General features: G+C 35.3%; 1 protein-coding gene across 1 annotated transcript in view; it reads right to left on the bottom strand.

The window, feature by feature from the left end:
• LOC118204321 (guanylate cyclase 32E-like) overlaps positions 1 to 16,068 on the bottom strand; it is a 440,266-nt gene that overhangs the window by 81,719 nt on the left and 342,479 nt on the right. Inside the window, exon 5 of the mRNA XM_085819935.1 lies at positions 10,965 to 11,117. Within this exon, the coding sequence (XP_085676061.1) occupies positions 10,965 to 11,117 (153 nt within the window). The remainder of the gene's footprint in view (positions 1 to 10,964; positions 11,118 to 16,068) is intronic.

Below are 16,068 nucleotides of genomic sequence, written 5' to 3' on the forward strand. Positions count from 1 at the left end.
TGGCTGCTTGCCATTGGAGTAAATGTATCAGCATTTGGAGAAAGATTACTGCTAAATTTATTAGTCTTGTTTGTGATTTGATTCGATGTGCCATTTGCTTTATCGAAATTTTCTTCATTTCGATCAAAATGTAAGAGCGAATTGTGAAATTTCTGACATTTTCTGCATGTATTAGAACTTTTACAGTCCTTGATTGTGTGGACCGAAGATGAACAATTGAAACATAGCTTTTTTGTCTTTACAAATTCAAATCGTTTCTTGACTGTTAGATTTAAGAATTGCGCACATTTCAACAATAAATGATCAGCTTTACAATAAGGACAATTTTTTGAATTTTCCGAAAGTGATGTAAGAGCTTTGGTATTAAATGAACGTTTCGATTCCCCATGCGGAGGTTTGTAATGTGATAGGGTGCGAGCGTGTTCCTTCAAAAAACATGTCAGTTGTTTAAACGTTCCTATCTCGTCTTTTTTAAGTGACCTTTCCCACCAACACCGAGTATTTCTATCCAACTTTTCAACTAATAAATAAACAATTAACGTGTCTGAAAATTCTTCCACCGTTTGCTCCAATGCTTCCAAGGATCGTAAACATTCATGCACCTTATCGATAAATTTTAAAAGTGACGAAGTAGAATCACTCGTTTGAGGTATAGAAATTAATTTCTTTATGATAGAATTGATCAAATCTTTTTTGTTGCAATAGCGATCAACCAACAGATTCCATGCTATGTCATAATTCGAATCTGAAATTGGAATGGACTGAATAATATTTAAAGCGTCTGCCTTACACGAACTCTTTAAATATTGCAATTTTTGCGCATTAGTTAATTTGCTATTTTTATGCACAGCTGCGGAAAATAAATCCTCAAATTCAATCCATTCTTCGATTTTCCCACTAAATATTGGAAGAGACAATTTAGGCAATTTTATATCCGAAACAATTGTGTCTTTACTCGAACCGTTTTCATTTGAGCAGCTATTCCTTTGAGAACGGATCTCAGAAATTTTTCTTTTAATTTTCAAATGAATTTCATCTAGATTATCTACTACATTTTCCTTTTCCTTAATGAATTCGTCAGTGTCCTTTTCTTCACAATGTGCAAATAAAGAATCGAAAATGTTACTTAATTCCTTTTTAAATTCTAATATTTTTGATTTGTATAACTCCAATAAGGAAATATCTGCTTCATCCACTGTAAAATTTACCTTATTTTCAAACTTTCTGATACTGCATTTTAAACTTTTTTTGTTAGCTTTAATCGCTTTCAATTCACTCATCATGAACAAATAAATAATTTATCACTTACCGTGATTGCAGATTTCTCGACAGCAACACCGGAAATGAACGATGACACAGTATCCAATTTTAATTGCGTAATCCACACGAAAACGAAAGCATTCCAATCACTCTATATGAAGTTATCCGTAATACAACCAAACGAAAGTATTACAAATGTTCTAAAAAGTTAATTTTAGCAACGATATCTTTTACCTGTGGCTCGGCGGGCCATATAGTGTTCATGCGATGCGTGCGTTGTTATACAACAATTTCAAATTAACTAGAAGTGGTAATCAAATGCGTGCCATCTTTCAAGCGATGACTTACTACTAACAACAACAGCAATAATAATAAAAAAAAAACTGAGTAAGCGTTTACAGGGTTGCTGTAATGAACATCTGCGCCATGCAAGGCGCCAAGAAGAGAAAAAATGACGTAATCTTACAGTTAAATAGTCTTAATGACTTAACACTAGATATAAAATAATTTCAACTTTCTATTTATAGTTACTCTATAATGTGTTTTCTCAATTTTCACCTTTGTTACCTGATTTTGTAGTTTTCAATCATCAAGTTTTTTTGAAAGCATCCCCAAAGAAAATAATCACGCTATGGGCAACTTTAGACGAGCAAGGAAATCATTCCTCAATAGACAGATAATTTAGGCTTAGTATAATGTTTTTTTTTTCTTCACCTGGAACAATTTTGAGAATATACTCATAACAGAAAATAAATTCTACTAGGGTACGTACCCATGACTGAAAGAGTTAAATAAAGAATTGGTAGCAAAACACAATGAGTCAAAAGAAATTTTAGCAACTGAAGTGAACATACCTTATTAGTATTTACCACTAGTATAAACTGACTTTAAAAACTGTTTTTTATCCTTAATGGTATTAGATAATTCACTGCGATTTAGATCGATGTTAATTTTGCATCTTGTTAAAGCTTTTGCAGTTTATTCAGTCATTCTACCTTTCTTTACGATATTCATTGAGATATTCTTTCGAGTGGTGATTCAGGTGACCTGAGTTCCTATACGAATTTTGTACTTAGATAAGTAAAATTGTTGTATATTTTTGTGTAATGTAGCACGAAAAAGTTTTTAAGAGGAAGCTATGGCGGAAAAGCAAGAATACAGGGGCAAGTGCATTTAACATTGAGTAAACGGGTATCTCGGTAAGATATCACCAAGCCGACAACGGTTTTTGGCCACTTAATTTTTCACCAAATTTGGCGGGAAATCGCCAAAAGTCGGCACATTTGATAACCATTTGGCGACGTTTTGGTCTGGTCCTTGTATCACCGTAATATGTATTCATATTGAATAAATGTAATTGACCGCTATGTTAGCTGTAACGGTAATCCCACACTCTTATTGCTTTCCACTAATTTCAAGAAGCAGAAATTACTAGAAATATCTCGCGGCCGGTTCAAAACTATTTAGGGCCGAAGATAAAGCATCTGCTCTCAGTTGTTTAGTTAGTCGCTGTTGTTGAGAGCTCAGCGTGAGATCGGATTAGCTTTCTCTTTAGATGCGCTTTGCTTTGCGTTGTGTTTAATGTTTTTAGAAGTTTGAAGTGTAACTACTGATTGTTCCGTATGATACCGTGAAGAATATTTCTGTAGCTAATTCCAGAGTTCTGAAACATTTGTTTTGATAAAAATAAACTTTGTTAACCTATTTTTGTAACCTTGTACATTCAATCTACTGCGAACCTGTACGCACGTAACAGTACTCGAGTGGTGTCGATGTGCCTGCATACTGAAAACATATTCTATTAAATCTAAATTAAAAGAACATGCTGAATAACGATTATTTGAAGAGTTAAAGGAACAGAATCAGCGTAATTTTCATTAGATTGAAGGACTAGATCTTAAGGAGTAGGTTATCTTATCAGTGGCTGGCTTCTCTTTCGTCATTTCCTTTTCTCCAGGTGAAGAAGAAGGTTCTATATTTAAACATTCGAAATGTTTCCTGAAAATTTATGAACATTACACTGATACTTGTTAATTTAAACTCCTTAAATAATGCACTTAATTATTTCAACAAGACTGGGCAATGAAATGTATATATTTTTTTCCTTTGAAGTGACTGAAATGTATAAATTTTTGTGCACAATTTCACATTTCAGGTGATTTATATTGTCCGAATGCTCACCATAAACTACTGAAAATTCTAAAAAGCACCGTTTACATTTCACTTTGTCAGCACTCCCAAACGTTTTTCATAACTGAGAATCATTTTTTACTTCCTCAATAAAAACACAATTCGTTTTTGACCTTTTGGAGATTTAGTTTAACCACTTCATTGTCCTTCGAAACTCAAATATGTGCTAATTTTTTATTCCTCCAGAAGTAAACATTTTGCCCCTGAAATTGGCCTACGTACGACAAAAATGTTTCTTCCTCGCTTTCACCAGCTGCTGTGACTATTTCGAAGTCACGCCAAATCAGTTTGGACCTCCTACTTGTCATACTGAAAGATGTTGAACCGCGTCACATCCTATTTCTCGTCTTTTTAAGTCAACTTTGATTTACATCATCGTGATACAACCCCGTTGTGAGAACAACGTGACAAATTAGGCCATAAATCTCCTCTTCACATTTTGGGTGTTGAAAAATAAGAAGCTACTAGTCTCAGTGGTAACGATACGGGCCACATTTAACCACGGCGAGTGTGTCCCGTTGCTTACGCCTGACGTCATTGTCAAACTGACGAGTCTGTCTTGGAATAAACAGTGCGTTGGTTATTGTGCAGTTCAAAGTATTCGTAAATGCCGACTCGCAATATGAATGCAACTAAAACAGGACATGCGCAACAACGATTTGGCCAGTGTAAATTCCGGAGATGCTAACTCTAACTGAAACAAAATATCTAGATTCTATACGTTACATGCTATTGTAAATTCTGCGAAAAATAACTGGATGAAAAACCAAAAATCTGAATTTATTAGGTCACATGCTATAATTTTGACGAAAAACATCTAGAGAATATTAAAGGTGCTTATATCTAAATGCAAAATATTCAGAGTGGAAACAGTAGGTGTAACAGAGAGAAGGTTTTAATTGCCAAATCGCCATTTTATCCGATTATAAGGTATTTTTCCCACTTTCCTACCGTGCCTTCGTGGTGTGGTGGTTCTGCACACTCAGCAGGTATTCCAGAGGTCCGTGGTTCGATTCCCGGCGAAATTCTTGCTAATTTTTCCTCTTGCCTGCTTCCAAAAAACCTAATGACTCTACACGAATATAAATGTTTTTATGAAATGACATTAGCTAAACTCATTAAAATTATTACATGTCTATGGTTTAAGTGAGAAGAAAATGGTATTTCCTAAATAAAGGTAACACACTAAACGTTACAAAAACGCCCTTATGGACATAATTTAAAATCTGAAACATTTAAGATTTTTGTGATTCTTTTTAAAATTTTTTATTTATTTCAGAACAGTTTTAGAATAAATATAAAATTATGGAGTGTCTAATACTTTTGACGAAAGCTGTATATATTTTATCTGAATTTTGCAAGCGACCTGCAGGAAGACTTTTTTTCTATTAGATATTGTCTTATAGAAAACACGCAGATCTAACTAAGGACAGATATGTTACACCAGCTTGCGAAAGCCATAATAACATTCCTATGCATTTTCCCCGGGGTAATTTCGTTATTGATCCTCAGCCGTTGTCATACTCTTGTGAGTATAATTTAGCTTGGTCACTTTGTTTTCATATAACAGCACTTCCTGTACCGAGCGCATATTTCACAAGTGTACATCTGCGTAGCCACCGAGGGAATGGCTTCTAGGATGGACCAATGGGCATCCAGTAATACCTCTTGTCATGCCACATGACCTTTCGTGTGTCTTAAGCAAAGAATCTCTAAGGGATTTAGAGATTCTTTGCCTTAAGATTCAAGCACGATGGTTGAAAATATTCTGCCACGCAATTTTCTGTAAAAAATAATTATTGTCCACTTCTTCTGAAAAGTTTCATTGAAAAGTTAGATAAAATATGAGCAATTGTGAAGATTTCACTACCTAGTTCAAAGAATTTGAAATAAATACAAACACATGTTGGATACTCTGCAAAAATAAAAATATCCCTGTGAAATATTATTTAATAAGTGGTAAATAAGATGAAGAAAGAAATATGTGATAACTATCTGAGCCCAAACGCTATCTTTATATAAAATTATGCATATGAGAAAAATATTTGCCCCAATTATATAAGTCAGCAATTTTTATTGTAATCTACAAGAAAAAGATGTTCTATAAAAATAGACAATGCAGAATTTTATTCAATGTGAACTTTACTAATTGGCATTCGTATATATTTAGCGTGTTTAATTTCACGATTAATAACTGCTCACTCTTAAATGTACTGTCTGCACAAGAAATACTCATCAAACGGAATGAATTAACTTATTCACAACTAATATGTATTCAATTTATTCACATATAACTTTTAATGTTAACAATGGATATAATCAGCTCATACACAATACGTATTCTGAATCTTATACTTTCAAAATTAAAAGAATGCAAGCACTGAAATAAGAAAACACTGGATTCACTGTAATACTTTCAGTCCTTCTCAGCTCAATTAAAAAAATTATACACTTAAATTCTCTTAATCCACGGGTGTTAGTAAATGCATAATACTCGAGGCTAATTATAGCTTGAGTCATTTCTCGAGGTAAAGAGCGATAATATGCCGTGAACATCAATTCAAATATGCTTGATAAAATCGAGAAAGTGAAATGCAGAAATTAATTAAAATGACAAAATGAAAGCACTACGAGATTTTCTACTATTACGCCATACATTTACGAAACAAATACAAATTAAAACGTATACATACGCTCACATGCACGAAGATTTAGCGTCACAAGAGCAATAGACGAATAATAATAATAATAAGAGGACTTTATTTTATATGAACCGAATTTCCTTTTGTTTCATATTGGAAAAGTTTGTTGGGCATACGACCAAGGATCTGGAGCGGATTAATGGCGAGTATCATTGCATTTATCTTTCGATATTGATTAACAAGTTCAGCTACTTAAAAAAGATATATTGCTGCTGATAAAAATAAAACACCTTTATCTCCCACACACGAGCGCGCTCATTGGTCTATTTTCGAAACTCCTCCCTCAGTGGCTAAGGTGATGTGCACTTGTGAAATACGCGTACCGGGCATATTTGTAGTACATAAATTCACAATGATGAAAACTACCTCTCTCTTTCTGTGGGACTTATTCTATGTTTGTTGCTGCTATTTTATTTACGATTTAGTATTTTATAAAAAAATTCTTCACGTCGTTCTTTCATCTATCTTTATCAATATGTTAACTAATTTTTAACATTCAATAATGAAGAATCTGTATGTATGTACTGAAAAACCTACCGAATTCTGAATACACATAGACCTCCACCGTAACACGTACATCTCGAAGCCCCCATTGTGAATCTGGAAGTCTTGTTTTTTACTTACATATATCGTAATTTGTATCAATTTAATGAATATTTGATTAACAAACTCCGCGATTTAAAAGCAGTGTGTTGCCACCGTTCAAAATTGAACAGTTTTCTCTTGATGGTGCCAGTGTTTTGCCCCTCCATAAAATGAAAGTTACAGCTGTACCTCGGTACACGTCCGACTTTGTATACCTACTTTTTCGAAGCAAAAGGTTTGGCATATGATATTTGTTTGGAATACGATTTAAATTTGGAGAGTGCCGACTACGCCCCATTGCACTTGTTATCTGTTCCGGGACTGCCAATGAGCGTCAGTACACATGTTGCTACTATTCGGTACAGAAACCGCATTTCAAGTCGGAATTTTCGAACGATTTTGTGCTTTTTCACGTAAATGTATTGTAAATAACTAATAATGAGTTTCAGGAAAATTACTCAGAAGAGTCAAGCAACGAAGATAATTGTTAGGATCCCCACGCAGATGGAAAAAGAGACTGTTTAAAATATGAAGATGGCATGCGTATCCGGGACTTGGGTATTGCATATCGTATGCCGTGAACGACGGCAACTGTGGAAAACAAAAACGCTATTAAATCGGCTAACGTTGTGAAGAGGGCGAAATTAAATTAGCAAACAAAGATCGAAGACCTTTGGGCATGTTGAAAAATTGCTTTTGATCTGGATAATTAAAAAACATTCATGTCCAGTGTCATGTGCAATGCTATGTACAGTGTATATTTCACACGCTGCATTTGTATTCTAGTATTAACCAATGGTATGATAGAAGAGGACTCTCTTTTATATGAACCGATTTTCCTTTTGTTTCCATATTGGAAAAGTGTGTTGGGTATACGTCCAAGGATCTGGAGCGGATTAATGGCGAGTATCATTGTATTTATCTTTAAATATTAATTAACAAGTTCAGTTACTTAAAAGAGATATATTGCTGCTGACAAAAATAAAACACCTTTATCTTCAATACAACAGCGCGCTGCCATTTATCGAAGCATAGTAAATTTGATTTTAAAATTTAAATTTGTCTGTTTTTGAATATCAGCTTAAGTCATTAAAAAGCAACTAACAATTTATCAAGCATATTTTTTACTTTTTAATTTGCTTGTTTCAGATAAAAATGTATTTAATTCATCAAATATCTAATTAAAATATTAAAAACTTTTTTTTGTAATGACACTGATTGGATTCACTAAAACCAATATACATTTTTTCTTTTTATAAGTACTATTTTAGGCGGCTAGGACCTAAATATTAGGTAAGAGATAAATCCATATAGTATTTAAAGTTCGATTGCAAATCTTCATTTTGCAGAGTCCACCAACGAAGTGGGAAATTTTAGTCCAATAATTAATTTTCTCCTCATAAGGGGTGGTGGAAGGTTTGGATCGTTGTCTGACATTTAATGCTATTTGTTAAACATGCAGCAATCGTCCAATATGTTTTCTCATACGATTCAAATATATTTCATTTCAATACGATTCAAATTCGAAGTCCTGACTGCGCGCACTACAGTTATTAACCTCTTCTGAAACAATACCACGACTGCTAATGGGCGTCAAGACACCTGTAGAGATATAAGGTAATTTTGAAATATGAAAAATTAGCTATGTCCTCGCCGGGACTCGGACCTCTCGAATACGAACCGAGTGTGCTGTCGTTACACCACGAAGGCATGCAGAAAGGAGGCAGAAAATACCTTATATACTCCCCCTTTTAATGGGGATTAATGGGCGACACCGGCCAAATCCTGGTGGTTAAGAATCATCACCTACCATCCTTTTTAGTTCGGGTGCCACTGTAGAGACATTAGGTAATTTTGAAACAGGGAGATATGAAAAATGAGCTATGCCCTCGGCGGGACACGTACCTGGACCTCTCGAATACGCGATCTGTAAATTCGTTATATTGGAATGATGAGAACCCAGGTGAGTTGCACTAAAAGCTTTAACACAGTCCAAAAGTTACGGTGTGGTGTGTGGTCTTTCCATCATCAGGCATTACAGAACCACCTTTTTTATAAGACGATGGAGGAAAGTCACAACTGTTAATGTAGACAGCACACACATACGCATGGTAAGAACATTTTTTCATGCAACAGCTTTCTAGGTTTCCAGATATTATTCAATTTTCCCCGCAGGATGGGAACATGAAGTCATACTACTCGTGTGTCTGTAGTTGCTTTAAGAGAACTTTTTTCGGACGGACTCATATCCAAACATGGCACCATCTCGTAGCCTGTAAGATCTCCAGATTTGTTCGCATGCAACGTTTTCTTTGGGGATTTCTTGTTGTTGTTAACTAATGTTCACTTGACTGACCTATAGTCAGCCCATGCCCACGAAATTCCTCGTGGCAAGGAGGGCAAGATACACCTGTCGTTGACAACAGCCTTGAGCACCTTGCAGGTGACAGTGCGACTTAGCTCGTTTCCGCCCCCAACTTTGATGGAGAGCACCCAGGAGTATTAATCAGAGGGTCTTCCCCACCTCTACTCCTACATCAACTTCTCGAGAGAACTTTCGACTCGCAATATATTTAGAGTACCTCCATGCCGCAGTGACACTATACATTTAAAAACATCCATGCCTTCTCCGGGATTCGAACTTGAGCTCTTCATTATGGCAGTCAGCGACGCTAATTACCTATTATACTGGTTGCGCAGCTTGGAGATTTCTGAAGAGCAGGGCGAACATACATTAGACCGCTGGGTTCCGGCACATACGGGCATAGTTGGCAATGAGATTGCGGACGAACTTGCCAAGCAAGCAGCAACTGGCATGAACTTGGCGAAACATCCCTTGCCCTTGCCAAGTTTTTATCTTAAAAGGATTACTTATAAGCACTTAATGAATCACTGGCAATCCAGATAGAATATTGCAACAACGGGAAGACGGACTTTCCGTTTTAGTCCCCATGTCTGTACAGATGCTTACATATTCTTCTGCATTGACAACCTTTCTTTCAGGCCATGGACCTTTCATAACATATCTTCATCGATTTGGTATTACAGAACTGGACACTTGTGAATGTGGTCAGCAAGTAACTCCGGATCATTATGCCTTTTCCTGTTGTCTTACGAAACCTTTTCACTTGACCCTACTTGACTAAGCCATCTGATCAATACTGGGAACAATGGACTTTACACCTATTAAAAACTAAGGGAGCTCTTACTAAACTGACTAAAATATTACAATTCTGTAAAGAAAGATATTCACAATCATCAACTAGTTAAGAACTCATACGATAGCGTCATTCGTCCTCATCAAATAGTTCAGTAATCGTTGTATAATCTTTGTATAAATCTTTTTTTTTTTAATTTTTATACATTCATTTATTGATTTTTTATTTATATTTACGTTTATTTATTTGCGTATATTTATTCATTTTATTTATATTACTTTTTCTGTATTTATTTTAGTTTTTTATTTTCATTTTCCCCTTCATTTATTTTATTTTATTTTTTTACTATATTAAGTATTTGTAAAATTAAATATGCAATTTTGTTTTTATTATATTAAGTACCAACTTATAACTCTGAATTATATGTAACCTATGAATGCAAGTCGTCTTTGTTTTTGAAATACTGCTACTGTATGTACTGTCTGATTTTGTTAAAAAAATATGTAAAGCCCTACCGTGGTAGTGGCGACTGCTAGATTGATCTTGATCTCCTGCTGAGCAGGCAATGTTCTGTTTGGTATACACCTTAGGTCAAAAGCCTGCTCAGTGGTGATAAATAAATAAGTAAATACATTAGACCGCAAACCGTCACGAAATTAAAAACGAATACTGGAGAATAAATTGCACGAACTCAAGCTGAATTGCTTCGTCGAGTGATGGAAAATTTCCTCTCAAGATTAGAAGAATGTTGACATAGAAATTTCTTTCACTTGAGCGGCGTTATTTTTAAAAAGTAAACTGTTTACTCAACTCAAATCTGTAAAAATAATTCTGATAATAAATATTCCCGCTTCACCGGCAGACCTTTTATATCAACTAACATAAAAGGTTTCAGTTTGAAATTTTACGATGTTGCACAATTTTAAACCAAGATCATTATGCCACGGAAATATTACCATAACTAAAGTTTATGAAGACATTTTTGCGGCAAGGAATTATGTGAACTCTGATAGCATATTATAAACCAACAATATATCTACTGTATATATACAGGTATCGATAATCTTACCTCTTCTGATATACTGGTATTCTTTAGTAGGGTCATAAAATTCTGCTTCTTCTAAAGAGATAACGATGTACTCTCCTCTGTCTAATAATCCTTTCTCGTGCATAAAGCGAACAAAATCTACCAGAGCATAAGTATCTGCTACCACCACGTACACTGAAATAAAATAATACATTAATTAGGTACTTAAATGACAAATTTCACGTGCGTGACGTAAAATAAATGAAAATACATTTGAAAATTCGCTAGAATTTTGATAAGAGAAACAGTTAACTCATTAGAAGTACATATACGGAAGTTGTCTCAAACTGGAGATCTGCCGGCTCGCGAATACATTTCAATAAGGTATTTGCTGCAAGTACGGTGATGGAAAGATTGCAGTGTTTTAGTTAATTGAAGTCAGAGTTTACATCATTTTCATTACCATTCGAACATGAATAACGCATCAAAAATCTATAAATGAGTTTGTAGAGACATTAAGAGTTTTTGGAAGCAGGTAGGATGAAAAATATGCAACCGCCTTCACCGGGAATCGAACCACTGATCTCTGAAATACCGGCTCAGCGTGCAGACCACTACACCACGAAGACTCGCCAAGAAGGTGGGAGAAATACCTTATATACTCCCCCTTTTAAAGGGCGATTGGGGTTTTTAGAGGACCCAATCCCCAAATCCTGGGTGGGGAGAAATCATCATCCACCACCCTTTTAGTTCGGGTGCCACTGTAAAGATATTAGGTTATTTGGAAGCAGGCAAGATGAAAAATGAGTAATCGCCTTCGCCGGGAATTGAACGATGGACCTCTGAAATACGGGCTCTGTGTGCTGATCACTACACCACGAAGGCACGCTAGGAAGGAGGTTGAAATACCTTATAAATTAATTAATTTACAGTGCGATATAAATCTTATTAAAAGATGTGAGCATCTTTCTTTCACAATTGAAAATTAATAAGAAAAGAATCCGATTGACTGACGAGCATCTACAACCCCTGATGAAGAAGTCTTTTGAAATTTCTCGCGAATACTATAAACGTTCTAGAGTCATTAAAATTTTTGAAGCAAGGAAACATGAAAAATGAGCAATTTACTCGCCGGGACTCCAAGTTATGGTGTAACTTCATGGTGTAACGGTAGCACACTCTCAAATATGCGCCGAGTGCGCTACCGTTACACCATGAAGGCATGCTGGAAGCAGGGAGAAAATACCTTATAACTTCATTGCCATCGAACTATATAATGTAAGGTTATACGAAGTTCTTTTCTCTGGAAACCGTAATTGCCCCCTTTCTATCTACCTTTCCTTCGCAACTAAGCTTGATTTTTCGCCATCGGTGCAGAAAGACTTAGCGGGTGCAAAACAAGACATCTGTCTACTTTGTCTGTCTGTCTGTAGTAAGAAATAAACAAATTTAACATTATTTGCATTTTTATCTATGAGACAAAGCATTTAATAAAAAAAATTATGAAAGGTTTCAGATTTTAGCAATCGCCCAAAAGAGTTTGTTAAGGTTTTCACGCCCTCGCTGAGGTCGCAGTCTACCAGTCTGCTCTTGCAGTAACTCCTGCTAAGCATTTACTTTTGTCTTTTTAACTTTATTACCATCATTTAACTTTTGTGTTATTTAAGTGTTGGCATATATAGTTTCTACCTTTTTCAATCTTCAGACCAATCCTCAGTTCATCATATTGTTGCTTGCGTACGGGTTCGTAATAGACTGGATGGATACAGAATTGGTTGAGACAAATTAGAATCTTCACTATCCAATATATCGCGTTACCAACGAAGGTTTAGCATTTGATTTAATAATAAATTTAAGGAATAATAAATTTTGATGCCCAGATAAAATGAATGCAAAAGAAAATTATTTCGTTGAGTGAAAGAAAGGAACTGTAGAAGACTCCAGAGATAAAAATCTTCTAACATTCTTCAAAGGAAACAAGTTACATCTTCGAAGGGTCTGAAAATGGCGATCACAATATGATAATCCCAGTAAATAGTCGACGACAGAAATACCAAGAAGCATAAGTGTGAATCAGGCAGGAAACCATTATTTCCTGAATTGAAACATATCAGCTGTGAATGGATTGCTGACAGAAGGGTAATGGGTTTGGTTGCTTGCAGGGTTGATATTCAATCATTTGTCTTTGAAATGGAACCACAGCTAGACATATCGCCAGACAAATCTAAAGCATCACAACACAAAATCCCAAGGCAAATTTCCTTCAGTGATAAGAATTCTTTTTCAGAAGACAGAGAGCATGGTTAGACTGGGGGATACCGAAGTGATTAAGCTTGCACTTGCATTCAAGTGTTTCATTGATGACATCGACTTCGACAACTGTCGAACATGATTGCTTTGGATGAAACTTTAGTATTTATGGGTCAAGGGTCTCAAGCTACCATTGATCAGAGGGTAAGGTTATAACATATTTCTCACGTCTCCTTAGCATGCCTTCGTAGTGTAGTGGTCAGCATGCTGGACGCGTGTTCCAGAGGTCCGTGGTTCGATTCCCGTCCAGAGCTTTGCTCATTTTTCATCTTTTCTGCTTCAAAAATATCTAATGCTTCTACAGTGGCGCCCGAACCAAAAGGGTAATGGATGATGATTCTTCACACGCAGGATTTCGCAATTTCGTCCCCTAAAAACAAGGTATTTCTCCCAATTTCTTAGCATGCCTTCGTTGTGTACTGGTCAACACGCTCGACCCGAATTCGAGAGGTCCGTGGTTGATTCCCGGCCAGGGTATTGCTCAATTTTCCTCTTTTCTGCTTTCAAAAAATTCCTAATGTCTCTACAAATATACTTGGGTGAGGAATGCATAGGATAAAATAACGGACAACTGTGTTGCCAGTGCCTTATAAGCAGGATACATAAACAAGAAGAGCTCTGCTGCTGAGCATGACAGGGTTAGGGCAAATGGTCTTAGAGCGAATAAAGTCTCAAAAATATTCAGACTGGAGTTCGTGATTTGGAACTTTATGACGATGTTGCAGAAGAAGACGATATGGCTACATTAGCATAAAAGATTTTGTCTTTCTTAAACCTGAAGAAATGTATTTCTTGAACCTGAAGAAATATAATTCCTGAGCATAAACAAATGTTAATTATTGTGCATGAAAAATGAGGCATACCCTGAGAATAAGCCCTGGCATGCCTTTTGCAGCAAAAATTAATATAAGACCGGGTCCTATTTTCGGGGAAATACGGTAGTAGCGTAACGTAACATAACGGTTCCCAAATTGGAAAAGACATTTCTAAAAACCCAAACATGGATAAAAAGGCAATTTCCATTATACCTTGGGCAGAAAATTAATTTCCCTTTTTTGTCTGATTCTGAAAAACTCATATCAAGTGAAATCATCTTTTTAATGAGAAAATACCGTGAATTTTACCTCTCAGCCTCTCACAAAACACATAAAATTATTGATTGTCATTTGGTTGGAATGCGGAAGTTAGTTTCGAAGTCAATTTTGTTATAAGAATGACTACACGTTACTTTTATGACCAGCGAATACCATTAACCAGATGTTGGTCAATGCTGTTACGTTAGATACTCATTAATTCCTCTAGTTCACCATGAATTGCACTACGCTATAAATTACCTAGATATTAAGTTCCTGTTTTACGTATTCAGTGGTTGGTGATCATCCCCCTAGCCTACATTTAGAAAAACAGAGGGGAATTTTTCTGTTACGCTGTGCCGGAACTGACTGCGATTTATCGTTTTGACAGCAGTATAATATCTTCAACTCCTCATAAATTTCCACCGGCTTCTGGGTTAAGTAGTCATATTCTTTCCGCTAGGTGGCGTTACATAAATAGCTGAGGTAATGCGGTGCAACAACTACGATTTCCACTTTAAAGCGAAGGAAAAGAACATAATTATTAAACTTAATTCAAAAGAAAATGGCATCACCAAAGAATTTTCCTTAAACCTTGAAAGGATTACTTCTGCAGTATATAAAAATGGATGATAAGATATCAAGTAATATAATCCTTTTCAATGGCATCCTTTTAACTCAAAAGAATATTTTTTTTATGAAACTTCGTCTTTGGATGAAAGGATTAAATGGATGTTCATTTAGTATTAGAATGTAATGCCATAATAGGCTTATATGATAAAAAAACGTTCAGATTTATTCTTTGAGTTATTAAGTATATTGTTTAGGAAAGATAGCGCATTTCAAATACTTCGAATTGACGGTAATACGATTGATTACTAAGTAAGTTGTATTTTTTCTCAAGGAATTTAAGTTCTGTTTTTAGAAATTATTATATTAAGTTATTACTGCAATCAATGAAGATGTGCAGTTTTTAAAGCTAATGTTATCTTTTTAAGTTACAAATGAAGTTCAAAGAATGGACTTGTTTTGCTTGCTGAAATATTAGAGACTTATTAGCATTTAAAGTTTTGTAAAAGTAAATGGTTTTCGAGTAATTCGAGAGGGAAGAAATCAAACAAGGATTTAAACATTTTCCGCTGCGATTAATGAAATGCAATGAAATCCAAGCATCGACTATTTCTCTCTTTCCGTTTCCGAATTTTCCAATATGTCCAAAACGCAATTTGTTGAGAATAATTCTTGCACGTCTTCAGATTATAAAGGGAATAGAATTTCTCAGCCAGAGGTGAATTCCATCTGGGATAATTTCATAGTATTCAGTCAACTTTTTATTTAGCTCTTCAGTATCTAGATTTAATTTATGAGTATAAAACAAATTACTATTATTCAAATTTTGGTATTTTTCAACATTTTCTATATTGTTTGCTGTTTAATTAATAAAATATATTAAATACATGGTTTCTTTATTATGGAGGCACTTATGGGTCATCGTTGCCTCCTATGAAGGGACGGAAAAATTACATTCATGTCTTCTCCAGGATACGAAACCGGGACCTTCCGCGTAGTAGTCAGAATCATTAAACACTTTCCCATCCGGACCGCAATACAATGTTATTAACTACATATCGCTGTTGCAATTGTGATGGTATATTTGTCACTGTTGTCAACAATCTCTCGCATTCAATGCGTTGTCGTCTTTGAAGGTGGGACACGTTGAAAACTTCTAATTCCAACAAAAGATTTTCCCTATTTTCTTTTGT

This window comes from Stegodyphus dumicola, chromosome 7 (assembly GCF_044657685.1).
Source record: "Stegodyphus dumicola isolate Sdum_Otavi_A_Nest chromosome 7, ASM4465768v1".
In the NCBI taxonomy this organism is placed as follows: domain Eukaryota; kingdom Metazoa; phylum Arthropoda; class Arachnida; order Araneae; family Eresidae; genus Stegodyphus; species Stegodyphus dumicola.